At 35.9% G+C, this 27,090-nt stretch overlaps 4 protein-coding genes across 13 annotated transcripts in view; 3 read left to right on the top strand and 1 right to left on the bottom strand.

Moving 5' to 3' along the window:
• LOC115763305 (transcriptional regulator GZF3) overlaps positions 1-18,962 on the top strand; it is a 56,864-nt gene extending 37,902 nt beyond the window's left edge. For 2 of the 4 annotated variants that reach the window (XM_030705796.1, XM_030705798.1), the window contains 6 exons: positions 6,188-6,294; positions 9,048-9,144; positions 15,670-15,807; positions 15,871-16,513; positions 16,942-17,577; positions 18,299-18,962. In XM_030705796.1, coding sequence (XP_030561656.1) covers positions 6,188-6,294; positions 9,048-9,144; positions 15,670-15,807; positions 15,871-16,513; positions 16,942-17,577; positions 18,299-18,429 — 1,752 coding nt within the window. In that variant the 3' untranslated portion in view covers positions 18,430-18,962. Of the gene's footprint in view, positions 1-6,187; positions 6,295-9,047; positions 9,145-15,669; positions 15,808-15,870; positions 16,514-16,941; positions 17,578-18,102; positions 18,237-18,298 lie in introns of all 4 variants that reach the window. The other 2 variants (XR_004017896.1, XM_030705797.1) reach the window with 2 other exon arrangements.
• A 534-nt stretch (positions 18,963-19,496) lies between these two features.
• LOC115763307 lies at positions 19,497-21,552 on the top strand. 3 transcript variants are annotated; one of them, XM_030705802.1, is made up of 4 exons: positions 19,497-19,922; positions 19,983-20,012; positions 20,078-20,450; positions 20,593-21,552. In XM_030705802.1, exons 1-4 carry the CDS (start codon positions 19,570-19,572, stop codon positions 20,950-20,952), a joined length of 1,116 nt encoding a protein of 371 aa, XP_030561662.1. In that variant the 5' UTR covers positions 19,497-19,569; the 3' UTR covers positions 20,953-21,552. The 3 variants fall into 3 exon arrangements, with proteins under 3 accessions (XP_030561662.1, XP_030561663.1, XP_030561661.1); XM_030705803.1 differs by having other exon boundaries at positions 20,078-20,429; positions 20,590-21,552; XM_030705801.1 differs by having other exon boundaries at positions 20,590-21,551.
• A 397-nt stretch (positions 21,553-21,949) lies between these two features.
• Positions 21,950-24,191, bottom strand: LOC115763306 (probable arginine--tRNA ligase, cytoplasmic). Its single transcript, XM_030705800.1, has one exon. It carries the CDS (start codon positions 24,047-24,049, stop codon positions 22,037-22,039), a length of 2,013 nt encoding a protein of 670 aa, XP_030561660.1. The 5' UTR covers positions 24,050-24,191; the 3' UTR covers positions 21,950-22,036.
• A 151-nt stretch (positions 24,192-24,342) lies between these two features.
• Positions 24,343-27,087, top strand: LOC115763309. 5 transcript variants are annotated; one of them, XR_004017898.1, is made up of 5 exons: positions 24,343-24,649; positions 24,715-24,725; positions 25,006-25,349; positions 25,410-25,826; positions 25,915-25,993. XR_004017898.1 is itself a non-coding variant. In XM_030705809.1 (5 exons), exons 1-5 carry the CDS (start codon positions 24,399-24,401, stop codon positions 26,561-26,563), a joined length of 789 nt encoding a protein of 262 aa, XP_030561669.1. In that variant the 5' UTR covers positions 24,343-24,398; the 3' UTR covers positions 26,564-26,594. The 5 variants fall into 5 exon arrangements, 3 of the variants coding, with proteins under 3 accessions (XP_030561669.1, XP_030561668.1, XP_030561670.1); XM_030705809.1 differs by lacking the exons at positions 25,006-25,349; positions 25,410-25,826 and adding exons at positions 26,240-26,390; positions 26,448-26,594 and having other exon boundaries at positions 25,915-26,174; XM_030705808.1 differs by lacking the exons at positions 25,006-25,349; positions 25,410-25,826 and adding exons at positions 26,240-26,390; positions 26,445-26,591 and having other exon boundaries at positions 25,915-26,174.
• The last annotated feature ends 3 nt before the right edge of the window (positions 27,088-27,090 follow it).

Genomic DNA, 27,090 nt, shown 5'->3' on the forward strand with positions numbered 1-27,090 from the left:
AAAAAATCGACGTAGGCACATGTTTGGCTAAACACAGTAACAACAACAGCAACGACTACAGCAACAACAACAACAATAGCAATAACAACAACGTTATGAAGAACAACAACTACCATTGGCTGCATAGAATTGCCCACATGTGTGTCACGTCACGGCAGACGACAACGACAACGGCAATGGCAACAGCTACACTGCTATAGCCGCAGCCACAGCTACGGCAACGGCTACAGATACAGATACAGATATTTTTTTGTAGATACTTTGCGTGCTCATGTGTAGAACGGCAAACAGCACAATGGACTGGGCTTGTTTTTGCCATATGTGTAAAATGTTTAGGCGGCTGTGGCATGAAAAATAAATATATATTTTTTTCGCTCAGAATTTTTGAATAGTCGTCAATGGAAGTTGGTTCGTGTCGGTAGAGTTTGCAGCCGCAGAAAATTTTCCTCATTTTTTTGTCGTATAGCTAAATGTTTGTTTAGCAGCGCATAAGAATCATTAGTGCTGTGCGCGTGTGTGTGTGTGTGTGTGTTAGTGTATGTGTGTGTTAAAGAAATTTTAAAAAAGAAAAGAAATTTATACGACATATTGTCTTGAAAAACAAAAGGCATTTAATGCAGCGCCTATAAATTGGTATTTATAGCATAGTAAACACGCATCTTTTATAGGCGCGCGTGTCATGATTTTATCAACGGACTTTTACTGGGTAAGTTACCAGATAGCGCTTATGCCACATACCACCAGGCAGATAGTCGTATTTTATGATGCTTTAGTTGATTTTCAATTACCGCTGGGCAAATATTGAACAATTTGCCAACTTCACACATTGTTTCAACATGACTTGTTTGGAAATTGAATTTCATTCGCTGCACAGTCCGCTATTTTTTTTTCGCAGATTTTTCTTTGACTTGACTTTTCATAGCAATCATAAAATGTTTTTTAATTTTTCTTTTTATTTATACTGCGCGTTGTTTGCCTTTTGATGTCGGCAACCCAACAAGCTATCCACCTATCCATCCAGCCAGCCAGTCATCCAAACCAACCAACCAGGCAGTCATCCATCCAACAAGCAGTCATAAATACTTGCTGTGCTTTCAAGTGGCAACAATAAAAATAAATAAAAATAAAAAATAAACTAAAGTAAAAAAATAATAAAAATTATAAAATGCGACTCCTACGCTACCTTTGAGTTGCCATTTCCCCTACACCCAAAACTCCTGCGCTAGTCGCGTAATTTTCACTTCGCTGAGCTGAGTTTTCCCCGCGTTCTTTTCACTGATTTTTTAACCATTTTAGCCAAGTAGTTTGTGTGTAAATGTATGTCTAATTAAATTACAAAAGCTTTTTCATTTTTGTACAAAAGTCATTGACTTTGGGGTCGCTAATGCAATTATTTCAAATGCCGCTTTTGTTTAAACTCGAGCAACATATTCATCCAAAAATAAAGTTGTTGAGTATAATTATTATACTTAAATTACAGATAGATTTTAAAAATATAAAATTGTACAAAAATTGAATATCAAACCGCTTTCCCTCATCAGCCCATCCGATATCTCATATCTAGCATTGTACAAGTTTCTTATCAACTTGCACAACTATTTTCTTGTAGTAGTAAATACATATAATGTATATATTTATATAGTTTTTGTTATGGGTATTTAAAGATATTTGCTATCTTAGTGCAAACAACATTTGAATGAGTTTACTTTTAATTAACAACAAGGTGCGGTGCACACTCAGAGATACTATGCGACATAGCTATAAACAAACTTTTAGATACATACTTAAGCATTATCGTTAAATTTTGATAAAGAGCAAATAATGCGCAATGATAAGCAGATAAGCAAATGTACCGAAGGGGTTTTTATGCCACATTTTTAATGTTGTGAAAAGCTCTCAGTTTATTCGCCAGCAGCGCTCTGTGCCCCTCTCTCTCACTATATTTCAGTCACATTCGCCACATCTGTGAATAAATTTTTCATAATTTTCCCGCGCCAAATAAAATATTATATAATTCCAATGGCTTAATGCCCCCATTTTCATTGCATTTTATGTCAGCTTTTTTTGGTTTGTGTAAATCCAATGAGTACAGGAAGCTGACGCGCTTTTGCCAGCGAACAAGTTGAAGTTTTATTATTTATGCTGCGGGCGAGTTTTTTGCCTCTGGCTCAATGATGTATTCAAGACGCCGCCAAAATTGGCACGTAAATGTCTGGTATTTTTTTTTCAGGTATTTTCCTTCTTTTATATTTATTTTGATTGCAGTCAGTCTGTGCCGCTTACATAATTACCGGGTCGGGTCTGGACAGACTGGCCCCAGCCTTTTATAGCGCACTTTTAGTGGTTTTTAATTGGATTGGCATACAAATATCTCAGCGCATTGAATGGCCCAGAGTTAAGAGTTGGAATTGGAATTGAAGCTGCTATTGAGGCAATAAAAATGGGCTAAGCTCTTGACTAGAGTCGTGATGCCAAGATCTAACATCTCATTCTAAGCTGCCCACAGGCGTAATGTCATTCTGAGAGGGTCGTTTGATTATATGGCGCATGTAAATTATGTTTTAAATCAAACTTTCCTTGCTTACAAAATATTTGTATATATATTTTTGCTATTGTTTAGCTTTTAAAATGAAATATTTGTTTATATATTTTCTATAATAAAACTATTTGCAATGGAAAAGCCCTCCTAGCCCTGACCCAGATGCTGCATTTAAATCTATTCTTACGAATCAATTTCTTAATTTATTTTAATTGATGCTTTTTATATAAAAGCCCAAAACAGATACATTCAGTATATTTTAACTCAGAATTAATTGACTGCAACCAAACTTACAAATTGCTTGAATCTCTTTGAATCTTAATCCCTTATAAATTATTAAAAACTATAAGATTTAGAAAATACCAAAAAATTCAAGAGAGGAGAACCGCAAAAATGTTAATCTAAATTTGATTAATTATATATCATCTAGTCAAGGTTATCTACTCAATAAACAACCCTCGCAATGCATTTTTCAGCCACTTTCGAGCACACACACACAGACACCCACAATAATGCGACGCCAACACAGAACTGTGGCAAACCTTTGGCAGATGCTGACGCTCCTCTTTCGCGTGGAGTCGTGTTAGCTTTAATTTTTGGCTCGAATTCAGTCCAAAACTGAAGGCGCACATTTTATACTGCTCGTATTATTAAGCAATTGTGTCATCATCAATGATCATCTGCAGCCGCGCTCATCTGCTCATCTTGTAAATTTCAATTTATGGTTGCGCAACTTGATTGATTTATGACAGATTTTTTGCCACACTTTAAGCCCTTGGCAAAGTGAAGAGTTGCAGTAACAGTTGCCTTTTGATTTTCAACAGCTTTTGGCACACTTTTGGCCATAAAAATAACTCATATCAAGCCATAAAAGCTAAGTTCTTGGAAGGTTTTACAGCTTCACAGATGCGTGTTGAACAATTATACGCTTTATTTCCGCTCCCAGTCGCGCCACATGGGGCACACACGAATAAACAACAAGAACAAAGCTAACAAACAAAAGCAACAACAACATTTGATATGCTTGGCCATAATTTACATGCACAGAACGTGACGAAAATTTAATTTAATTTTTTTATTTTTCCATTTTTTTTTTCAAATTTTTCTTTAAAATAAAAGTTTTTGTTTGGCGTTATTAGTAAAGGCTGTCATGAATTTTATTCTGTTCGCCTGAATTTATGTGTATTCCTTTCATTTCTAATGGCTTTGAGTAATCAGCTGATGAAGGTGATAATGAGTGGAAAGAGGTCAAGCACATTTAGAATCTATGAGCTGTAATATATTGTAAAATATTTATTACTAACTATATTTAGTTTGTATTCAAAACAAATCAGAAAATGTTTCAGAAATATTGCAAATAAAGCATTATAAATTTCTCGTAAAATATATTTTATTGATATAATTTGTGAAAGAAATGGAAAAGTTAGTTTTATTTATCAATTTAAAAAAACTTTTATTTAGTTTTTTTTTTATTTATAATATTGAAATATCAAATTTATTAACAAAATACTCATTAATATTTTCTTAATAATGTAATTCTCATATCGTTTTACCAAACTATTTCTATTTAAATTCTGCGAAACGAACTTTAAAAATTCCCAATTCCTATGCAAACGGCGCCAATCAACATTTAGCCAAATTTATAGCGAAATTTCGACAGCTTCTATAGCTTATCTCTGGTATAGAATATGGATTGACAGATAAATCAGCGGCCATGTATCAGATGGCGGACAACAAATGTCAAGCATTAGGTTGTTCATTATAAAGCCATAAAAAAAGCTAACCAATGGTTAGTTGCGGCTACCTCCGTGGCACCATTTGGCTTGGGGCGTACAACTTAATGATATGCTTATGGCCAGTGCAAACTAACGAAACGATATCAATCAACGGGGCAAAGCGGGGCGCTAACGGGCTTTCGATTTGACAAAAAAAAAAGCATGAATCGAAATACCAAAAATGAATTATCGCCGGGTAGTAGGCAACGGGTGCTGAAGGCCATGCCGGCTTGATAACGTCGCATCAATCGCTTTTATGTATGTATCTATATGTATGTATATGTATTCTGTAGATACATTTTGGCCAAAAGTATGTGAATCTCAAATCTGAGAGAAATGATATCATCAGCAGCAGAGGCAGCGGCAGCAAAGCGCTCGCTTAATTCGAAATACTTTTTCAAGCCGATAAATCTTTGACACGCTGTATTATTTTGTATTTTCTTCTCCGTTTCGGTTTTCAAACCCAAAATAAAGATACTTTTTCTTTTTTTTTTCTGCTGTGCTACGTCTTTCGCTTATCGTTGCCACACAATCTAAGTATACTCTGGCAAGAAGTTCTTTCCAGTTGCTTTTGCCAGAGCATTAAATAAGGTTCTGGCCAAATTAACGGTAGTCACGTTTAAGCGCCCAGACACAAACAACAACAAGAACAAAAGGCATGCCTTGGCTAACTTCAAATTCAATATGGCAAACAAGGGGCAAGGAGTACGGAGGCGGCGCGGGCGCCCAAATTCGACAAGAAATTGTGCGGGTAATTTTCTCTGAGGGGGGAAAGTGGGAAGCGCTCTGTATAAGAGGCATTCGAAACTTAATTTAGCACATTAAAAACTATTGTTCAGTTCGAACGTTTTCATGGACTGAGTGGACTATGAGATTGTCTTTTTTTTCTTTGTGGGTAGAAACGTGCAGCAGCCATTGAGTTTAATGAGCAAATGAGCTTCGACTGAATTCTTGAAATTGGGGCCATTTGGCGGGTGGCATACTAAGTTCTCAGTTAGCTGATATTATTTGAAAACTTAGGAGCTAATTAAATTGTATGTTAAATAAGTAAGACAATACTTGATAAAAATGTAAACCAGAAATATATAGTTTTCCCCATAGAACTCATATGTAATTGAATTTCTATTAAAGTTAATAGATTTCATAGATGATTGCGTTTCAACACTCAAGCGTAATATTGAATTATTTTCAGCGAGTTCATCACAATGCGTAAACCGCTAAATTATTGTTTATTGTTAATTTAAGCGTAAGCCGCAGAGATTAACCCAATATATAATTGCCTACATGCTCCAACTTAGCCAGTTGTGTGAAACATACGCGCTCATATATTTACGAATATTATTTAACCAGCTACGAAGCATTTGTTAATATAAAATATTATAGCACAACCCGCTTGATAATAAATTGCATTTATGAGCAAACCAACAACAACAAACCACACAACAACATAAAAAAGAAAGAAACATACACCAAAATGGAATTTATGGTGCAGCAGGCGTGTCTCAAACGGGGGGATGCTTGTCCGGAGGGTTTGGGGCTGAAAAGCGGCGCAAGTGGCGGCTTTTTAAAGCAACATTAATCATAGCTCATGGGAGCCAGACATAAAGGTTCACGGCACGCTGTTGTTTCTGTTGTTGTTGCTTAAATTATTTAAAGTGCCGCAAAGTGCAGGGGCTAAAGAATTATGACAGCCACTGCGACTGATAGCGAAAACAGCTGAGACGCTCAGAAAATGTTCTATCATAAATTAAGCAAATTTGCAAAATCAGCAAAAACTAACTCCTTCTCCAAATGATAGCACACACATATAAGTAAATATATTATATATCATATCGTATTTTAATCAGTTCTGTTGCACTTTTATCTTTCACAGCAATCGCTGCTGGCAGGTCGCATACCTGTAGCCTCCATGACGGGACCCATTAAACGCGGACTACTCCTACAGCAACGGGATCGTCTCTTCTCGCGTTGGAAGGAGAGGTAAGATATACTTCCGTATGTACAAATAGCGAAATAACAATGAAATATTCATATTTTGGGACAAATAAAACAAGAATTCAAAATATCTTCCATAGAGAAAATTATATTTCAAAGTTTCAGTTTTATAATTGAAAATTTGTTAAAGTTAAATTATATCTCTTTTAAGATGAATTACGGATTATTGTAGAGGGTATACAAATTTGGCAAGAAATGTGTATAGAAGGAGACATTTCCGACACCGTAAAGTTTATACGTACCTATATACAAGATAAGCCTCAAAAGTAGGTTTTTGTAAGAAAAACTATTTCCTTTATCAAGTTATATATAGATATATATATGTATATATAACTGTGCATTTATCAGGTTAACTAGGCTCCTCAAATATATGCAAAATCTTTTTAAAATCAGACAATATATCGTATAGCTCGATCGAAAAGTAGGTTGTTGTATGGCAAAATGTTCTGTTTTCTATTCTATTGATAATATTTAAATATCCAAGTATTAACTTAGTTTCAGATTGGATCGGCATTTTATAATTATACTCACTAAATATTCTAGAACTTTAATAATTCAGTTCTTTCAGTATGATCCTAGAATTAGACAGTTTTAATATAAAATATATGAAACTTTTCTATATTAAAGTATGGTACATAGAATTACTCCCTAAAAATATAAAAAATTCCACTACCTATTTCTGCGATCTTAAATATGCATGTCTAGTTAAACAATAGAAGTCTTCATTTTTTCGCGAAGTGTATTAACTTCATAAGCCTTTCAGCATTTGTGAATATACCTGTGCAAAAGAGTGTTAAATTTAACAACCCTCCCGAGCTGACCAGGCAAAAATTATGCAAATATATTTAACCAGGGGTTGTTAATTGCAAAAAGCGCATAATTGACAGTGGCTGAAGTTTGCTTTCATATTGGGGACTGCAGATAATGCAAAATGTGAGATGCAAATTCAATAGGGGTATGCAAATGCGAATCCGCATGCGAATGCGATTGCGAATGGGTCTACCAAATGATTGAGTGGGTGGCAGAGGGCATTAAGGTCTCTGCTTTTGTTTTTGTTTGTTGTATATTTAATTGAAATTTAATTATGTTTCTTTCTCTCTCTGGTAATTACGTTTATCGGCATATTTTTAATTGACAGTTAATAGCCACTAAGCGCAGCCATCAATTGCGCATATTTGATCTCGGCAACTGCATGGAAATTCCATTAAAAACGATGCCAATTAGATATTTGATGCATTGTTTCGGCTGTTTTGTCAAATGTAATGCATAATTGATATTTTAAAATTTGACTAGTTGCAAATTGTTTTTAAACATTTTCTTTATGTCGATTATCAACCCCGCTCTTGCTTTCTGCCCATGGGCTTAAAACTCCCAACAATACTGCCGAAATCAATCAGCATACTTTGCTTATCCATATTAGCTGTCGAAATATCTCATCCATCATTATTAGTATGTATCTACACACATCTGATAAGTTGTCTTATATGTAATTAAAGCTTTGCTTGACGTATTGAATTTATTACTTTTATCAATAAAAATCAAATTTAACCTGTTTCCGCGAAGCCAAATAACGATTATTTCACAGCTCTTGTTTTTTTTTCAACACGATCATAGCTTTTTAGCTTATATTAAAATTTTCAAAAAATGCTAATACTAGTTTCTTAGCTTCGGCTTGTTTTATTTTGTATTATCAGCCTTTCATTTGAAATTTCTTTTTCATTCCGCTCATTTACGTCAGTTTGGATTGTTCTACAATTCACCCGTTGCTTGGCCAATTTTTCTAACTTTTTCCACATTAGTTTCCCTCAGTTTCCAGTCATTAACTTCTTGCAATCTGCATACCCATCCTCTTTACTAGGTTTCATGCTCCAAGCATTTAGCAAGCTTAACTAATCACTGCAGCTCCATTTTGTACCCAAGCAATTGCTAAGCAATTACTCAAACTCGGTACGAAAGCATCTTACGGTTTTGCAAAGAGCTTACAAAACATTTAACGTCTCGCCTTAACTCAATTTGCTTGACCACGTTAATAGGCAGCTGCGAGTGCCAAGAACCCAAAACTCAACCAACTGCCAAATGGGAAGTGAGCAATTTGGCAACAAAAGAGGTTGCTTAAGCGAAACTCGCTTTTTCAACAGATCCGTAAATTATTTGAGACCACCTTTTGAAAACTCGATAAACAAAATTTTCATTGCCTTTGCCAGAAACTTTTGGCCATAAATAAATCGATGTATAAAGTTAAAGCAGTCTATAAGCAAATATCTCTTGGCATGCATTATTAAGTTTTGCAAAAATAAAATTTATACTTTCTGTAAGGAAAGAAAAATAAATAAATGCCAAAAGCATATTAATAATAGATTTCTCACTGCTGCGACCGAGACGATAAAATATTATTATCATCGTCTTATGAAAACCATAAAATATAAAGCAGCTTTCGAGACCGAGTTACTCAAGTGCTTTTGGCTTTGACTTCTGGTATTTTTTGCTTTTATTTTGCCGCATGATTTATTATTTATTAATAAAAATTGTGTACGCTGCGGGTGGCCTGTTGAAGAGGGCCAAGTGTGTCTAATCTTGGCCAATTGTTGCATTGCCAATTGTTGAACTTACTTTTGCTGAATGATAATTATTGAATAATAATCATTATTATCATGAAGCAATTGACCTTTAAAACGAGACCTTTAATATAGCCAAAGCTGATTTTTTGTATTATTTATTTATTATTTCTTTTATTGCAGATACTTTGTGCTCACCCGCGACTATTTGCATTGCTTTCTACGTGCCTCGGGCTCGGCCAATGAACGTGCCTCGGATATGGGACAATTTAAATTTAAGGTAAGCAAACGTTGACCAAATTACTAATAAAACAATATGTCAAAGGCTACGCTCCCAGAATCAAGTACTAAACAGGTTTAAGTGAAAAATGGTGTCAACAGATAGTTGAACATCTTATTTATAACTTCCCTCTCTTCATAGTTTGGCGACTCAGTATATTAAGATTTATTAAATTGAGAAAAAACGAATCAAAGGAATATACTATACTCTGGGCAAATACAACTGTTAAATGTAGGCAAGGTTCTATTCAAATCTGGCCAAATGAAAACCAGATTTTGTACTACCATTCTATTTACAAACATTTTGACAGAGACAACTATATATGCCTGCAATAAATTTGCTATTGGGAAGTCTATATATGATACTTATATATAGTCTATCGCCAGCTGTATGCATCAACGATAGCCACCAAATAATAATAAATAAAATAAATAAATAAATAATTCAAAATGTTGTTTACATCATGAACTTGGCTTAATTTTACTTATTTTAAAACACTAACGTTACAAAATAAGCAGGCAGGGGTTACAATAGAGTTTGCCACTGCCCTATATTTAAGTGTAAAACTTTTATTAGCGCACATATCTCAGTACATCTGCAGCACGCCCCCCAATTATCCAGAGTTACCTCAGTGGGGTTACCTCAACAGCTTGACCAAGTTAACAGGCACACACCCCGAGCAAAAAGCACACATCTCATGCTTATTTACTACGCATTGTAAAATTCTATTACCACAACGAGATTTATGCCGAGCATTATGACAACTACGACTATAACTTTGTCATACTTATGAGAGTTATAGCTGTGCAGGGGTACGGGCAGAAGCCAAGGGACAGGGTGGGGCGTTAACTGTGCGCTTTATGTCCCATATCAGACATCAGGACACACCTTGAAAAATAAAAATGAAAATAAAAACAAACTCAACACAATACAACAAATGCTTATAAATTGAGTCCCCACCGTGGCTGGCTGACACATAAAGTCACGTTCTGCAGTCTTGAGGTCTCCCGATAGAGATCTTTTATTAGGAGGGGTAGGGAAACTAAACTTATCGATGTGCTAGACATATGAGAAATTCATGCATTAGTTAAATGCTTTTTGCAGTTTACCAGCAAACTTTGTTCGCACTTGGCGTTGCGCACAGTTTCTCATTAAAATAGCGCGAATTCCTACTACATTTCCCCTACCTACTTAACAAAAATAAACAACAAAAAAATAGAAAAACTTCATTAGAGCGCCGGCAAGTTTTGGGCAAAACTCAACTAATTGGCTAAAACTTGCAGCTACTGCATGTTAATTTGCCTAACTATCGTTTCGTCCCACATGAGCCTGGCCCACTGGCCCAACTGCAGCAATTACCACCCCATCCCTGCCCATCCCTGCCCATACCATGCAATGCCGCACAACTTTACCATTAAAACAAAGCAAATACGAGGCTAAAAGGCAGCTGGAAAAATTCAAATACATAGAAAACAGGAAAAGCAACAACAGTAAAAAACACGATTGCAATGAAATTGTCATTGTTGTTGTTGTTGTTTTTTTAAACAAATAAGGAAAATGCACATAAAACTGCAACAACAACAACAACAACACAAATGCCACTTAACATGCACAGCAACAAAAACAACAACTGTAAAGAGATCATGGGAAATTGCTTTTATATTCATTTAATTTAAGTTTTTCTAGTTTTATTTGCTAGCTTTACCGCTAAAACAAAAAAATCTCTGCAAAAGTAGCATCAATAAATAGCTGACTGTTGTTTACAGTTTAATTTAAAATTAAAATAAATTTCTAAAGCTGCAGCAGCTAACATTTTGTTTATTGCGGGCAATTTTCCAAAATAAACAATTCAGCGAGCAGCAGATAATCGAGGTAAATGAAATTAAATGCGAAAAAGAAAAACAAGTTGGGAACTGTGCTCAAGTGCTTAAAGCGACAAATTGTAGTGAAATAATGCAAACAGCTCCTTAAATGGGTATTACGGGTTTATTTTAGCCATGAAATGTGGAATACGCATATATATAAAAAGCTTCCCAAATAATTGCAGCCGTGTTCACACGCTTCGTGATTAGGTAATCAAATATTTGATGCAAGCTTGGGAAGCTATTTTTTAAAAATATAAACTTAAATATAATATTTTTCATAGTATAAGCTATAATATCTATAATATTACCCTATCTAAAATATTATATCATACCAAATGATTTTAATTTGCCCTTCTTTTGTTTATTTTGCCCGAAAAATAGTCACAAAATATACAATCTCGTGTTATCCCAATATGATGACACGTGTAAACTGAGCATTATCTCACTTAGTTTTTCCCCACAAAATAGTTATTGTTATTTTCGTGATTATTCAAATTGTTCCACGCATAGCAATAAATATTACACCTGAGAGACCTTCAAAAATCAACAATTTTACCAAAAATGGTCTTCATAAGCTTAGACACCCACACTTATTAGCAGAGACAACAACCAGATAAACGAACCATGAACAAAGTCGAGTCATTGAGCAGAGAGGCCACTCGCTGCCTTCCTCATTAGAGGCCTCCGGGTCGGCGACTTTTTGAAGTCCATAATACTCTTACGTTCAATAAGTACGTTTACTTTGGCATTAAATTTAAATCAAGATTTTCAAGATTTTAGCGTAAATTTGGAAATATATACATATATTATATTATTATATATATGGAAATATATCAAGAATTTCAAAGGTTAAATTTGTGCCAACTATATCGCTTAAAGAAATTGAAAAGAGTATAAAATACGTTTAAGTTAATATACAAAAGTGCCAATACACTTCTTCAGTCTTCATTGTTGATCATATCTAATTACAACGTCAGATTTAATTATATGTTAAAGCTACAAATTTAAAAAGTTAAAATGTATTTACAAGCTTATACAAATTCTTTTTTATTTTAATACATTAATCTATTTTCAACCTGTATCCTATTTCTAAACAGTGCACTTCTCCTTAGGAATATTCTGATTTTGCTCAATCTTGGATATTTGATTCAGAAATGGTTCTCAAGTCAAAAAAAATTATACATATATAATTAATAACCGAAAACAACAATTATTCAATTTAATATATAGGATTTAATTCTATATATAGAAATACCGATTCTTTTATTTTTAAAGTGTATTCTTATGCTCATGTATTTTTCGTCGCCTCTCTGTTCGGTGGCAATTGACAGTAAGCGATACTGGAACTAGAATCAATAACGCCTTGTCAATGTAATCAACTTAATCAATTAGGCGTGCGATGGAGAGGTAGTCTCATTTACAGTCTAATTATTTAATTTAATTTTTGCATAAATTTCAAAGTGATTGCAAATTTTGTGTCTACCTTTGGCAAAATGATGATTCGATTCGCCTGTCGATGAAACATTTCTGTGCCCAGTGACTGCAGATGATTTCCATGGGGGAAATCAATCGCGCGTGAAGCGTAGCGAAGCTTAATAATTACAGGTGATGTGACAGGTGGGGGGTGAGTGGTAGGCACATAATGATATAGGGGAGAAGAGTGGAAAACGGAGCAATCGAGAGCCTGCGGGTCGCACAAAGTTGCCTGAAAGTTGCGATTTTTGCACTTTGACAGTGAATGAAATCAATATTGATTTTTATGTACTCCTCATATAATGATTCGATATTAATTGAGTTGAATGCCTGGCGGCAGGTTGAACTCGTGTTAAAAATGCATTTGCATAATTAAAATTAAAAAGATGACAAAATGCCTCCAATGCTCTCCAAAATATTATAATTATAATTTTACAAGCCATACAAATCAATCAAAAGTGTACGAAATCAATGGCTTTACTTGAATTACGAGTACTCAAATATAGAGTGAAGCCTACATATCAAATTTGTTGATACAATGAATGGGCCACACAAATGAGTGAGTCGCCGTCAAGTTTTGTTACGTTTTGACAGACAATGCAATTAAATATGACAAAATATGAAACAACAAACAAAATAATATCAATAACAATAACAGCTAATCAATGCCAACCTTGAAAATCAGATTTAATATTTTCTTTTTTTTTTTGAAAGTTTGCTTTGGTTGTCTAAAAACAGTTAAATTTTGTGTCGAAAATCGGAAAATGTCATTATGAATTGTTTAATGAGGTCAGTTAAGCCAAACTGTTGGCTTAGTTTAAAAGCCAGATAATTATGCATATGAACATGAAAGTAAAAGTGAACTGCGTTTTTAATTAGTCATAACACTGCACACAGAAATACTAATTTATAGAGTAAAATACATTAATATTTTAATGTTTCGCCAATTCTTATATACGCGTAACACGCCCATTCGTTCTTTAAGAGATCTTGCTCTTAGATACATTTTATTTCTGTGTTGTAAATATTACCCGAATCACCCTCAGATGGCGCATAGTATTTACGACTAGGCAAAAGGACACTGAGAATGATCCCAGAAATTTAAATATTTTTGCACATTTTTGTCCGATTCATTTTAAGCAATTTTCTTTTTAACAATTTCTAATGGAACAAAGTAATTTAAAATATATAACTACAAATAATTAAAAGAAAAACAGTTTAAACGTTAAGAATATATAATTCAGATATTGAACAATATTCTATTGGAAATAGAGCTAAGCTATTTAAAAGCTTTTCCCTATTCAAATTAATGTTTTCTTATAATTTTTTACCTTCTGCAAAGCACTATTTAAAATACCTCATCCGTAGTTTTCCAGTCTCATATTCATCAATGTCAAACAGCTTAGCAGCAAAACTCAAGAGCTGAATTTACAAGAAAACATTTTTATCTAAGCCCAAATAAATGTTTTATGCACAAAACAGTTCTAAATAAATTTACAAAAATCCTTATATATAGGCAGCAGCCACAAATTACATAAACATTTTGCATGTTCCAGCCCACACGCTGCTTGTTGCCTTAGATCATTTTATTGGGTCGCATTTTAATAGCTGTACGACAAGGCCTTTTGGGCTTGACATGCTGCATGATGAGCGATCGCATATCCAAAGTATTTCAAATCCCTTCTAATGCCTTATGATTTTTTATTTTTATTTTGTAAACATAAATCGCGCAATTTATCATAAAAACGATCCAACGCGCCCCGTACACTCCGCAACGTTTAAAACAACTTAATTATGGTTGGCCATAAACATAGAAGCAGGCAGCGTGAAGCTAAGAAAAATCTTGGCCAACGTTTGATATCGCATAACTTGGCTAATTGCCACACGCTGCTGACATATTTGCCTAATGGCCTCGTATAGTTTTTAGCTGGAGCGCAGAATCTGTAACAACTTTAAGTTCAGGCCATAAGGCAGTGCCGGCAACAACCTGCAAATAAAACCCATAAACATGCCCAGAGACCAACAACAACGACAACAATGTGGAAAAATGAGTTCAATAAAAGTTCTACATGGTAAAAAGTTTTGCACTTGGCCAAGGCAAAAACTGTCAGCCTGGCCTAATGACTTTTAACCGAGTTGCAAAATGCACTAAGAAGAAATAAAGGCGAACAGAGACCAGACCAAACGGAGAAGCAAAAGAAATGCTTAGTAGTTAGAGAAAGGTAGATTTATTGGAGGGGGGGCTACAGATAGAGGGTGGCACTTAATTGTTGTATTGTTGGGCCAAAAGTTTTGCATAAAGACGTGCTAAAAATAATTGAGTAGCAATTTATTTTATGGCGTCTGCCATTAAATTTAAGTACATTAGTTTCGTATGGCAAGTGCGATGCAATCTTAAATGGAACTACTCGCTACTATCCGCCAGCTGATGTCATAACCCGTAACATTCTGAGCCAATTTTGTGGGGCAAAGAAAGCTGAAAACATTTTTAATTAAAAATTAAAATACTGAACAGAAAACTTAGAAAGGAGTTCACAAACAATGAGTTTAAGAGAAGTTTTACAGATACATAATGAATATACTGTATCATTTATATATATAAATCTGAGAAAAAAACTAAATTAATGTGGAACAGAGATATTGAGACATGTTTGTTAAAATCTCCACTGCAATTTGTGGATTTAGATGTTCAACTTATAACAACTATTGATCCGTTCGAATCTGTTTTAATCTGACTAAGCTAAAAACCTTTGTAGTCAGTGCTGTATATGCACATAAGTATTATAATTATAAATATTGATAGTTGTTGGGTTTTCGTTAATTATTTCTTGTTTTTAAACCAATTTTGGATATTCACCGGTTCAGGATAATAATAAAAAATGTCTATACATTTTTATTATTAATATAACGACATCTTCGGTATTTGCTAAGTTACATCTTAAGTCCTAAGGAGTTTTGGGGTTTCCCTTGGCAATCACGCACAAGCCCACCGCAAATGATGTAATTCTTTGGATGATCATTCATCACTTCAAAGAAACGTGAACGTCTTTAGTTCGACGGCAATCCAATTCCCAGACCCCTGTTGCGTGACCCAGAGAAACCGACGATCATTGCCTAACCTTTGACTTGCATTGTATTTTAACAATGCTGTAGACCGTTGGCTTATTGTTTTGTTTAACCATTTCAGATCAAACTGGTGGACGTGGAGAAGGTGGAATGGCTGAATCGACGCTCGTACAGCGTCATCGGGCTGCTGCTGGGACGCGAGGGTCGCGTGCTCTTGCGCTGCGACGATGGCCTCGAGGATTGGTTTGAGCTGCTGGAGGCAAGTCTTAAGTTCGTTTTCTATAGGGTATATATCTAAGGGGGTTTTCTTTTCATTGAACAGGAATGCACGCTGACATCCAAGGAGCGCCGTCGCGCTCTGAAGATCGCCCAGGGTCCGAGATCGCGGGCCTCCCTAGCCGCGCCCGTCTCGCATGCCTCGCTGCAGTTCCAGCACTTCGGCCTAGGCAGCACCTACTCCAGCGCCCTGGACGATTGGCTGATGACGAATGGCGCCGGCGGCGGCGGTGGCCTGGCACGTCACAAAATCGGCGCTGGCAGCTTGAATGGCTATGCGGGCGCCAATCCATTTCTGTTCAGCGATTCGGTGCCGGACTTGAGTGCATTGAATAATGAGAATCACAATCATCATTTGAGCGGCATCTCAACGAATCACTCCACGCCACAGAAGATACCGCACCACAGCAATGCGAATCTGAGTCGCTACTCGAATGGCTATGCCTCGGCCCAGAATAGCTTTACGCAGGCTGGTGGCGCTTTGTATGGCTCGCCACGGCGCATTTTTATCAACAGCAGCTTTGGCTCCAATCAGGTGGTGGACGAGGAGACCGCCGAGGAGGCGGAGGTGCAGCTGCGTCGGCCGCGGCTCTTCCGTGGCATCAGCGCCCAACCGGACAATGGCAACGAGCTGGACAGAGATTGGCTCTATCGCAAGCCGCGTGCGCCCACCGATATGCGGCACTCAGGTTAGTTATAAGAAAACCCCCAACCACAAGTCGTATCTCGTGACACGAGTGACTCTCGAAAGAAAATGCAAGAATCTTATACTCAAATCGTACACAAAGTGAAAATTTATCAACTTGACAACGAAATTCTCTTGTAAAGAATATTTGTTCAGTCCGAAAATGTTTAGACATGCAAGTTTTGTATTTAATTCATGTACGAATTAAAATTAATTTTACATGTATTTTTTTAACATTTTGCCACATTTTAAACTTTTAAATCAAGTTTGGTTTATACTCAATTTTAGTATACTCAAGTGGGAAATGTCTTCGATATATAGAAAACATTTTATTTGAAAAAGAAACTCGGATAACTTCTTGGTTCGTTATCGTGCCGTGTCTAATCACGCTCATTAAAGCTGTATACTAATCCAACCTTCCCTTAACCCTAGTGCAACCAATGCTGCCCACTCACAACACGAACGGCGGCAGCAATGCTGGCCTGGCCAACAAACAGGAGCTGGACTGCTCGGCACATGATAGCGGCCTGGACACACCGCCGTCAACACATCGTCCCTCGAGCTATCGGGAGGCAGCGAGTCGTGATAGCACCGAAACCAATGGCAGCTCTTCGCGTGGCACACTGCTGAACAACTCGCCAGGTGGAAGCTTTCGCGCCAATAAGCTGAGCGCCCAGGTAAACAATCTGAACCAGCTGAACTCCTTGCACGGCTCGCGCTACTCGGTGCAGGATCAGCGCATATTGAAGATGCGCAACAACGAAGAGGAACGCTGCGCGTCCATCAAGCTGGCCAATCGCCTGAACCACAATAATGATCAGAACACCACCGCCTATGATCCCAATCAGAATCGCTACTATAAGAATGGTAATGCCACGCCTCCGATTTCACTAACGCCCCAACATACGCCACAGCACAAAATGATGCACCATGGCAATGGCAACGGCAACGGTACGCTCAACGGCAATGGCAGCTCCGGCATGAACGGATCTGCCATATTCCGGGAGCGCTATCAGCATCCGGCACTGGCGGCCATCATCAACGAAGCGCAGGGCTTGAAGTTTCGAGGTAAGCAACTGTCCCCATAGATGCACGTATATGTTTGTATATAATATGAGTGTTACTTACACTTGAACTCAGTTTTAAATAGGTTGGAGACATGCATGCTAAAGTTCAAGTACATGATCGTATTTTCTTTTAATTTAAATGAAATCCACTTATTTTCCACTCAGAAGTGGGAATTTGTGGTAAACAATCTGTCTTGGCAAGGGATCCACTTTAAATTGTAACCATTCCACCCATTTTCCATTCAGAAAGGTGACATTCAACTCTAGATACTTGAAACCGATTGGATCGGAAGAACAAATAGATATGAAGAACGTATAGATAATGTCGGATAGAAATTAGTAATATGTGTGTAATATTAATAGAGTCGGCTATGGAATTTTCATATTATTAAATTTTATATATAATCATCAAATTTTCTCAATTGTCATCAAGTATAAAGCACGCACACCATTATTATTTGTAGCAATTATTAAATTTAATTGTAAATATATTTTTTTATTTTAATTGCATGTTAACAATTTGCAGAAGAAACGGAAAATATGTGGTAAATTAAAATAAAAGTGCATGCAGAAACCCTACAAAAAAAATACCCAACAAGCATGGCAAATCAATAGAACCAAATGATATGAATATGTACATATATATATATATAAGTATATGTATGTATATGTGTATATATGTATATGGACATATGTCTGATAGATATGCCACCTTTTTTTAGAACGTGCCTATTCGGATAGCCAGCAACGTCGTCTGAACAACAACAACAATGGGCCAACCCCGGTGCCCGCCTCACCGTTGGCCCAGAGACGCAACAATGTCCCCATATTTGGAACACCCACGCGCGTATAGCGGCTAAAAGTCTAAGAAAAATGATATGTGAGGTCGTAGAACACTTAAAATATGCATTACCATTAGCCCAATAAGTAGCTTAATGCTTAAGTGAATCCATTAAATTAGTCAACGGATAATAATTGAATAAAGGAATAATACAGAAATTAGTTATAAGCAAATCCATATGTAATATATATAATTCATAGAATTTTAATGCAGCGACTTTACAGCGCTTGGTTAACAGATGCCAGCGAAATATAATAGCAATTATACACATACATAGTTTAAATATGTAGCTTAAATAAATAAATACAAGTCTCAAGTAGTTTTAGTATGCTACATTGTCCAGCTTTATGTAAAACGTTAAATAAAATAAAAAGCGACTTTGTTCTGAATTTTGACTACAAATCAATTGAATAGTATTTTTTTTTTATTGACATTAACTATAAATGTTTAATTTGTTGTGGCCCGAAAGTCTTTAAGCTTTAGAAAAATAAGATAATGAAATTGATTTGTATCAAAATTTAGAACAAGGTTTTCAATAAAATCAATTTCCAGAACTTTTATTAATGAAAACCAAAAGTGGGCCCTGTAAGAATTATTAAGTAAGATTGTACAACAACGATATTTAACATAGTTTCTAGGCCTTATCAGAAGCAAAATGTTTTTAACTAAAGTTCAAATCTAACGGCAATGTTGTGCGTTGTGAATGGTCTAGGCCAACTTCTTCTTCATATTGCCATTCACACATTGACGCAACGATTTTTGTAAGAGATGAGAGATTCTATCACAATTAATCAAGAATCAAATAACAAATATCTAATAAATTCTCTTGGAAAATATTTCAGTTTCTTGTTTTTATGTGCTTGTCTTTGATTCGTACACTTTCATTGATAATTATTCTTGCCTGCCTTTAGCCAACCAATTTAATTTAGAAACATAAGCTGCTACTGTGACTACTTCAAGAAACTGCTACATAAAAATACTTGTGAAAAGTCACTGCCACGCAAATGCATCTGCCATCACTAAGAACAGCTGTTGCTTCAAGCACGCGTCTCTAACATTGTTAGCTTTTTGTTTTGTTTATTAACTGCAGTTAATAAACATTTACGTATAACACGTTATCTTTTACCTCCCTGTAAACCCAGAAACTAAGAAATGAGTGCGAAAACGCAGCGAATCCAAGGGGAATACCTGGACAAAAGAAAACTAAGCCCGGACAATGTTGACAGTTTGAACGTGATTACAGAAAATAATACGTCAAATATCTCTGCGACAATGACCCAAAATATAGAAGTGTTCATCAAGACGAACTTTATCAAGAAAAACGGGGACACAGAGGACTATATATTACCCGAGCAATCGGAGCCAGATATTAAACTGGAGCCGTGCGTGATAAAAACAGATTGTCCAACTATGGATAGCATTGATATTGGTCCAGTAAAAATAGAACCGCAAGAGAACGATGCCGAGACAATGGTGAAAATGCATAACGAAGAATCCTCTTGGAGGTGAGCCTATGCCTACCCGAATACCTAAACAAACCTGTAATCCCATTTAATATGTTACAGCAAATACTTCTCGGAATTTGCAACCAATCTGTAAGCCATACTTTTACGTTGCCAAATCCAATTTATTTAACTTTTGACGTTATTTTGTGTGACAGTCCTGAGGAGCACGCCAAACGTATTTTTTTGATAGAATTTCTTCAGGCCTATCGCGCCTCGCCCGGCTTGTGGGATATTAACTCAGAAGATTTCCACGATCCCAAGAAAAAAGAAGTTCAATACGCAAACCTGCTGACCAAATATCGGGAATACTATCCTGATGGCGACAGGAAAGAAATGCAAAAGAAAATCAATGGATATAGGTCCTACTACAATCTGGAGCTGCGCAAGATTGATTATTTGAACAATGGCAACATTGGCTCGGACAAAAAGTACGTTTCGAATCTGTGGTACTTCGATTTATTTAGCAGCATGTGCGGCAACAAGGAATCTCTGGACCCAATTAATAAGGTTATTCCCTCAGCTAGCAGAGTTAGTACCTCAGTTCTATTTAAATTTGTTCATTTTTTATGTCTGCAAATATTAAAAAAAATTGAAAAACGGACTGTTGTCAAGAGTTCTCAAATATTCCTTTCGAAAATCTCCTGCTATTTAAATATTCATTTTTTAGAAGGAATCATTTACTGAAAGAAGAAGGCTAATGGCAAAACGGCAAAGGGAGGCTTTAAAAAAGGACCCCATAAAGTTGGCGTGTTACCGTGAAAAAGCCAAAGAGAGAGCACGAAAATATCGTGAGAGGCTCATGTCCGACAATAAAGAATGCGTCCTGGAAAAACATCGTATTAAGCAAAGAAGATATCGAGACAGAAAGAAAAATGAAACTCAAATAGAAGAGAACCTCGAGCCCTATGCATGCAAACAGACATTAGGAAAAGCATTGGCAAAGGCAGAAAGAGCCTTGCCAAATGACTTGGATAAAAAAATAAAAGTGATCAACATTTTGTATGAGAAATATGGAAATTCTACAAACTAATTTAATATTAATATTTTTACATTCATAAGTATTATGAAATGAATGTAAGTACATGTACATTTAATAAAAACCTACAAGTATTATAAAAGAAAAATACAAGTTCAAGATGGCCAAATGCAGACATGCAGATTTGCTTTAGAATTGCATGATAAGTTCATATATATGTATAAAGTCATTGCATCAGAGTTATTTCTACATTTTATTGAATTCCACCCATTTTCCACGCAGATAAATGATTTTGTTTAAACAGACTAAAAGTCAATTGATATTGCTTCATATATATTGGCACGACTGACACAGTGTTATTATATGAGACTTTTTCTGGGTGAAGCGTGGAATTCGTTCACTTGTATCGCTACCAATTTCCACAAGTTTTTGGTTTAAAGACGTAGCTTAAGTAAATATATATGTAAAATGGTTAATATATAGTATATAAATACTATTGAAACATATTTAATAATTTCTTTTTGGTTCTGTTGGATGCCCTTCAGTGTAGTTCGTAAATTTCAGTTACCAAATCAAACAAACAAATTTGTATCAAGATTTGAATGGAAAAAGAAGCTTGAGATTGAGAAGCGAAAGATACAAGGCCAATTACACTTGGATTATCAGAAGCTAGCAAATGAGCATGAATTACGTATATTTGAATTAAAATACAAATATGGAAAATAAAAAAATTATGCAAATTTATGCAATAATAAATGATGTACTAGAAATCGCAAAGCTTTCGTTAAGCGCTTAAATATTTTAAATATAAGAAAAAAAAAAGTTGAAGAAAAATTATATTGATAAGTATTTCAATTGTACATAATCCACGCTCTTCTGAAAATTAGTTGAAAAAGTTTAACATGAAACTAAGTACTCTTGGAAATAAGAATTATTCCAAAATTATAAGACTGGGCCTTAAAAATATATTATTTTTAATTATGGAATAAAATAATTCGAATTTTTGATTTACATTTAAGATTCACATCAAGAAATAAAGCAGATAAAACGAATGGGTTTTTTAGAAAAATCCGAGTAGTTTATTAATTTTTTCATTAGATACATATTGTTTTTTAAGGCTTTTTAACGCTGCCTTGTATTAGATTTTAGCAACAGGTTTTAGGCCCAATATATGAAAACATGTTCGCAAAACGGAGGCTGTCGCCTCACAAATTAAAATTCGGCTGTGATTAATCTTACAGATTTCGCCAGCCTTATTTTTCTCAATGCAATAGCAACTGTCATAAAACTCGGCAAACACAGTGCAGACCTCATAGCAGAACTCGCATAGAAAGTGCAGAAATAGGCCATTGGCACACTTCATTAAAACATCGTGCAATTTGAGCAGGGTTTTCACAAGTTTCCATTCTTTTTCGTGTTCCAAAACAATCTTGAATTTATCTAAAATCTCAGCCAGGTTGCTGAAATCTTCCCCAGAGTTGCGAGCAATCGAGCAAATGCGTGTATATGTATATAACAAATATACCGCGGTATTGCCACGATCATCGAGCATTTTATCAAATGAAAATATATAATCGCTGATACGGTTATGGCACAGATCCGTGTACTTGATACAACCGTATGCAACCGCTTCTTGAGCCTCGACCAACTCTTTGGGCGTCAGTATTTGGTCACGACCCCTTTCCTGTAACTGCTTCAAGGAGTACTTCAATCCCTCATCAAGCAGATCGGACAGTTTCACAGTATCACCCGATCGTGTTTTAAACTTTTTACCATCCTCACCTAATACCACGCCGAACTGTACGTGATCAACACGATGAATGTTCGGATTTAAAATGCCAGCCCGCTCTGCGGCCTTGAAAATTCCATGAAAATGGGTGCTTTGCCCGGCGTCCACGACATAAATTAGCCAAGTGGCGAGGTCTTCTTCAAGTCGACACCTTATAGCTGCCATATCCGAAGTATCGTAGGTAAAGCCCCCATCAGATTTTACAATTGTCAAAGGAATTTCACTCTTATTAACATCGGGCCACATGATTTCCCGGCCGTCGTCTAGCTCCAGCAAGCCCTTATTTCGCAGAAACTCAACTACTGTCAGCATGCGTGACTGATAATATGATTCGCCGCGTTCTTGGATTGTCACATCCAGGCGATCATAAATTTTCTGAAATTCCTTACGTGACACATCACATATTTGTTGCCAGGCTTTCGTTGCTGCGGGCTCACCGCTTTGCAGGGTGACGACGCGATTGTAGGCCCGTTTTTTGAAACTTTCATCGGCATCAAAACGCTTCTTGGATTCCTTATAAAATTCCTGTAGATCTCCAATAGGTGGGCTTTCGTTTAGAAAATTGGGAAAGCAGTCTTCCAGATGTGCTATCAGCATGCCAAATTGCGTGCCCCAGTCGCCCAGATGATTTATGCGTATAACATCATGCTGCAGAAACTCTAGCAGCCGGCTAATTGACTCGCCAATTATTGTGGAGCGTAAATGGCCGACGTGCATCTGCTTTGCTATGTTTGGCGAAGAGAAATCGACTAGGATGCGCTTCCTTGGCACCTTGGGCGGCTTGACGCCCTCACGCAACATGCGGGTCAAGGAGCTCACCGCGAATTCCTTGCTAAGAAATATGTTTACGAAACCAGGACCTGCCACTTCGATCTTCTCTATAATTGGGGATGCCGGACAGCATCGCTGAATCTCTAGGCCAATATCACGCGGAGACTTATTAATGCCTTCGTCTTTCATTTTCTTGGATAATCCCATGGCATTGTTGCACTGGTAATCTCCGAATTTGGGGGACGCATTCACAGCCGCAATAATAGCTGGAACGTTGGAGAAGCGTGGATAGGCTGTGGCTATAGCTTGTGTAAAAACCTTTTCCAAATGTTCCGTAATGGCAAATGTATCATCGTCGTGCATTTCAGAAGTTGTTTGTGACTGTAAGCTTAAAATACTTTTTTTAATTATAGCGTAGCGGTGTTTAAGTTTCGTATTTTCGACTTGCAGCTTGGTCAAATCATCATCATTATGATCCCCAAAAGGCAAATTCTCTTCCAGCTTTGAATCCTTAATTTTGCCGTATAGCTGCGTCGCCACGTGTTCCACGTTTGTCAGCTTATTCAATTCTGTTTTTAAATCAGCACTCATACTGCAACCTCTCTCATATACAGTAAGTAAGTCGTAAAGATGAAAAAGGTCAAAAATATATGCTGACGAGTTAAATTAGCTTAACGTTGATTTTCAGCGGCAAGAAGAAACGTTACAGAATAAAGAACTAAATAGCATAAGACTTGCTGATGGCCGACTGAAATTGCAACGATAGTTGTGCCGTATCGATAGCCACGACGAGTAACTAATCGATTAATGTATCCGCCACATATCGCTATATGCGATAGCTGCGACTAGGATAACTGACAACATCGTACCATCTCTAATGGCAGCTGTTTAATAGCAAATAATTTTGTTTTGATTTTGATTTCGTTAGCAGCAGCTTGGTATGGAACAAAGCGAGAAAAGACTTAAAACGGAACTAAACGACGAAGACTTCATTGTACCTGATCATGGTCGCGGCTATAATGCAGACAACAACATGAAAACAGAACCGATTGCGGGCGAGGACGATAATGATGATCCTTTGTCCGACAATGATTGCGATATTGGGCCGATCAGGAATCAATTTTTTGTGGCCAATGAGGCGATTGAAACGCCCAACGAGGGAATTAACGAATTGACGCAGCCACAAAACAAGTAAGCAATATCAAATCTCAGCTTAAACCCGCTTTTTAACCGCAAATCGCCTCTATGCCTTACAGGTTGACAAAAGGTAAGAGGGTGCACAGGCAACTTGGGAAGCAAAAGGTATTTCCACTTTTGTAGCCCAGATATTGGACAATGTGGAAAATTCGTACTTAACTGTATTGTTATTATGTTAAGTTCAAATCAGAGAGCGAACAGACTGTCAAGCATTGAAGTTCGGTTTTAGCTTAAGTTTTCATATTCTAGAAGTCCTTATAGAGAGTATCCATGCCCAACTTTCTTTTTCTTTGTATATTCGTCTACGTTTTAATGAGCCTTGGTAAACGGTCGTCCTTTTGTTGGTTCAGAGCACGATGTCACATAGCTGTCATAAGCAAGATCGAGATTTTATGTTGAATCAAACTCAGAGCATGATTGTTGGGTATATAAGACGATCCCATTGAATAACACCGCCTCGAGACTTGCCCAATACCAGATCGTAGTATTAATCAATTCAATCCCCATTGTTAGAACCCTTTTAACTTAAATATGTAGTTGAAATTCTTTTATATGGCTTTCAACATTCATTTAAAAAGTGTCTTCAAGTGAAAGTGAAACAAAAATTGAGAGAATGTGTAATACATAACAGTTTACTAATTGAAATATATATTAATTATAAAGGAATAACATAATATGCCTACTAAATCGGCAGGTGCGTATTGAGTTTGATATTTGGTATTTAAACCTATTTATTTCAACGTATATTTTGCAGGTACCTTAAGAAATATTTGGCAATTTAAAATGGACTATTTCTGGCAATTACTTATTAAAAAGGAAAAAGAAGACGTATAGGCAAATTTTCTCACAATTTTCTATTCTTATAGAGAACATTTCAAGAAGCTCGCATTTGCCAACATGGAACTATGGCAGCCCGAGCTCGTTGGCTATTTGATAAACTTTGTTAAACGAAAGATCAAGAAGACTAAAACGACGACACATAAACAGAAAATATGTTAAACTTGAATAATGCGGCTCGAGGATCTAACACAGACTGATGCCATTTTAATCTGACAGAGATTTTTCTATAAGCAAAATACATGACTTAAGCAAAACAAGATTATTTACAATCAAACTAATTGGCAATTGTTTTTTGTGTCACATTAGCTTTAACATAGTATGTGTATATAAGGTTAGTTTAATCAAACATTAAACATGGGATTTTTTATATTTGTTAACAACAACATAACAATATTTACATGATTTTACATACTTCATAGACTCCGTAATTGACGAACTACTTAATATGAGAATTGAGCTACGAAATGTTAATAAAAAGCTGCAGAATGTTTTGCTTAAACAAGATCACATATTGCAAGAGCACAGCAATCTAAGGAAGGCAATGACAGAAATGTGTGTTCTATTAAAAATGAATCTTAGCCTAACAACCGACAAATTTGCAGACCTTTTTCCACTTCAAGACGAAGAAAATCTGCAATACCTAGAAGGACAGCTGCAAACTGAGCAGAGACCAAATATTGTAAGTATTCTAAAGATATAGGAAAATGGCATTTAGTGAACTTTAATTTACGTTCTACTTGTCAGATAAGGCAAATGCGAAAACTTCTTTGCGCCAATATAACAGAGAATTTCTCAAAGATATTTAGTGAGAAATTGATTCTCTCACACAATTATGATGGCATTCAAAACAAGAAGCCAATTAAAGTTTATGAACATTTCATAGCTGGTCTTTTTGGTAAGATATAAAATAAAAAAATCATTTTATATATTACTTTTTTGATTATTATAGAAGCATCTGACTTGGAGTCACGTGAAGAATTTGTTGTCAATATCAGATCTGCATATAAAATCAACAAAAACAGGATCCATAAAAGTCGATCTCGCAAAATCAAAAAGAGGACTAGCTAAAAATTTATAAATTACTTACATATAATATAGTTTATAAATCATATATATATATATATATATACTCAAATTTTAGTTGTAACTGAAGCTTTGTACATTATAAATAATATTAAATCTATTAAGAAATAATGTACGAAACAAATGTTTTAATTGATTAAATATATGTGTTAGGTATTTACTGATCGATATTGTACTGATCGTTTTTCCCTTATCATTAATTCATTTCTTTCGCGCCTCCAAGTGCAAAAAGTCAGGACACTTACTCTCATATCATGTTTTTAAATTAGAACTAGGCAACTAGAACTCCGCATTTAAGCCTCTTTATTTAATTTCATCATATATAAACCCATATATATAAATATGATCGATAACAAAAAAAAAAAAAGAATAATAAAATTAAAACAACCTTTAAGAACGACCTATATTTCAATTTATTTTTTAGATTTCGTGAGTATCTTGCCGATAGCCGCTGCTAAATACTTTAAAATACTTGCTGTAGCCGGCACTTGAGCAACATACCATCGCTAATC

Source organism: Drosophila novamexicana, unplaced genomic scaffold (genome assembly GCF_003285875.2).
Source record: "Drosophila novamexicana strain 15010-1031.04,08,12 unplaced genomic scaffold, DnovRS2.1 tig00000689-arrow-pilon, whole genome shotgun sequence".
NCBI lineage: Eukaryota > Metazoa > Arthropoda > Insecta > Diptera > Drosophilidae > Drosophila > Drosophila novamexicana.

What these genes read in the sequence shown, in the direction of transcription:
- LOC115763307 (XM_030705801.1), top strand. Translation starts at nt 19,570, where the DNA reads ATGAGTGCGAAAACGCAGCGAATCCAAGGGGAATACCTGGACAAAAGA. An exon ending in AACGAAGAATCCTCTTGGAG is followed by an intron (nt 19,923 to 19,982) that starts GTGAGCCTATGC and finishes AATATGTTACAG; the next exon opens with CAAATACTTCTCGGAATTTG. An exon ending in TCGGAATTTGCAACCAATCT is followed by an intron (nt 20,013 to 20,077) that starts GTAAGCCATACT and finishes TTTGTGTGACAG; the next exon opens with TCCTGAGGAGCACGCCAAAC.
- LOC115763306 (XM_030705800.1), bottom strand. Translation starts at nt 24,049, where the DNA reads ATGAGTGCTGATTTAAAAACAGAATTGAATAAGCTGACAAACGTGGAA.
- LOC115763309 (XM_030705808.1), top strand. Translation starts at nt 24,399, where the DNA reads ATGGAACAAAGCGAGAAAAGACTTAAAACGGAACTAAACGACGAAGAC. An exon ending in CTGAGCAGAGACCAAATATT is followed by an intron (nt 26,175 to 26,239) that starts GTAAGTATTCTA and finishes TCTACTTGTCAG; the next exon opens with ATAAGGCAAATGCGAAAACT. An exon ending in TTTCATAGCTGGTCTTTTTG is followed by an intron (nt 26,391 to 26,444) that starts GTAAGATATAAA and finishes TGATTATTATAG; the next exon opens with AAGCATCTGACTTGGAGTCA.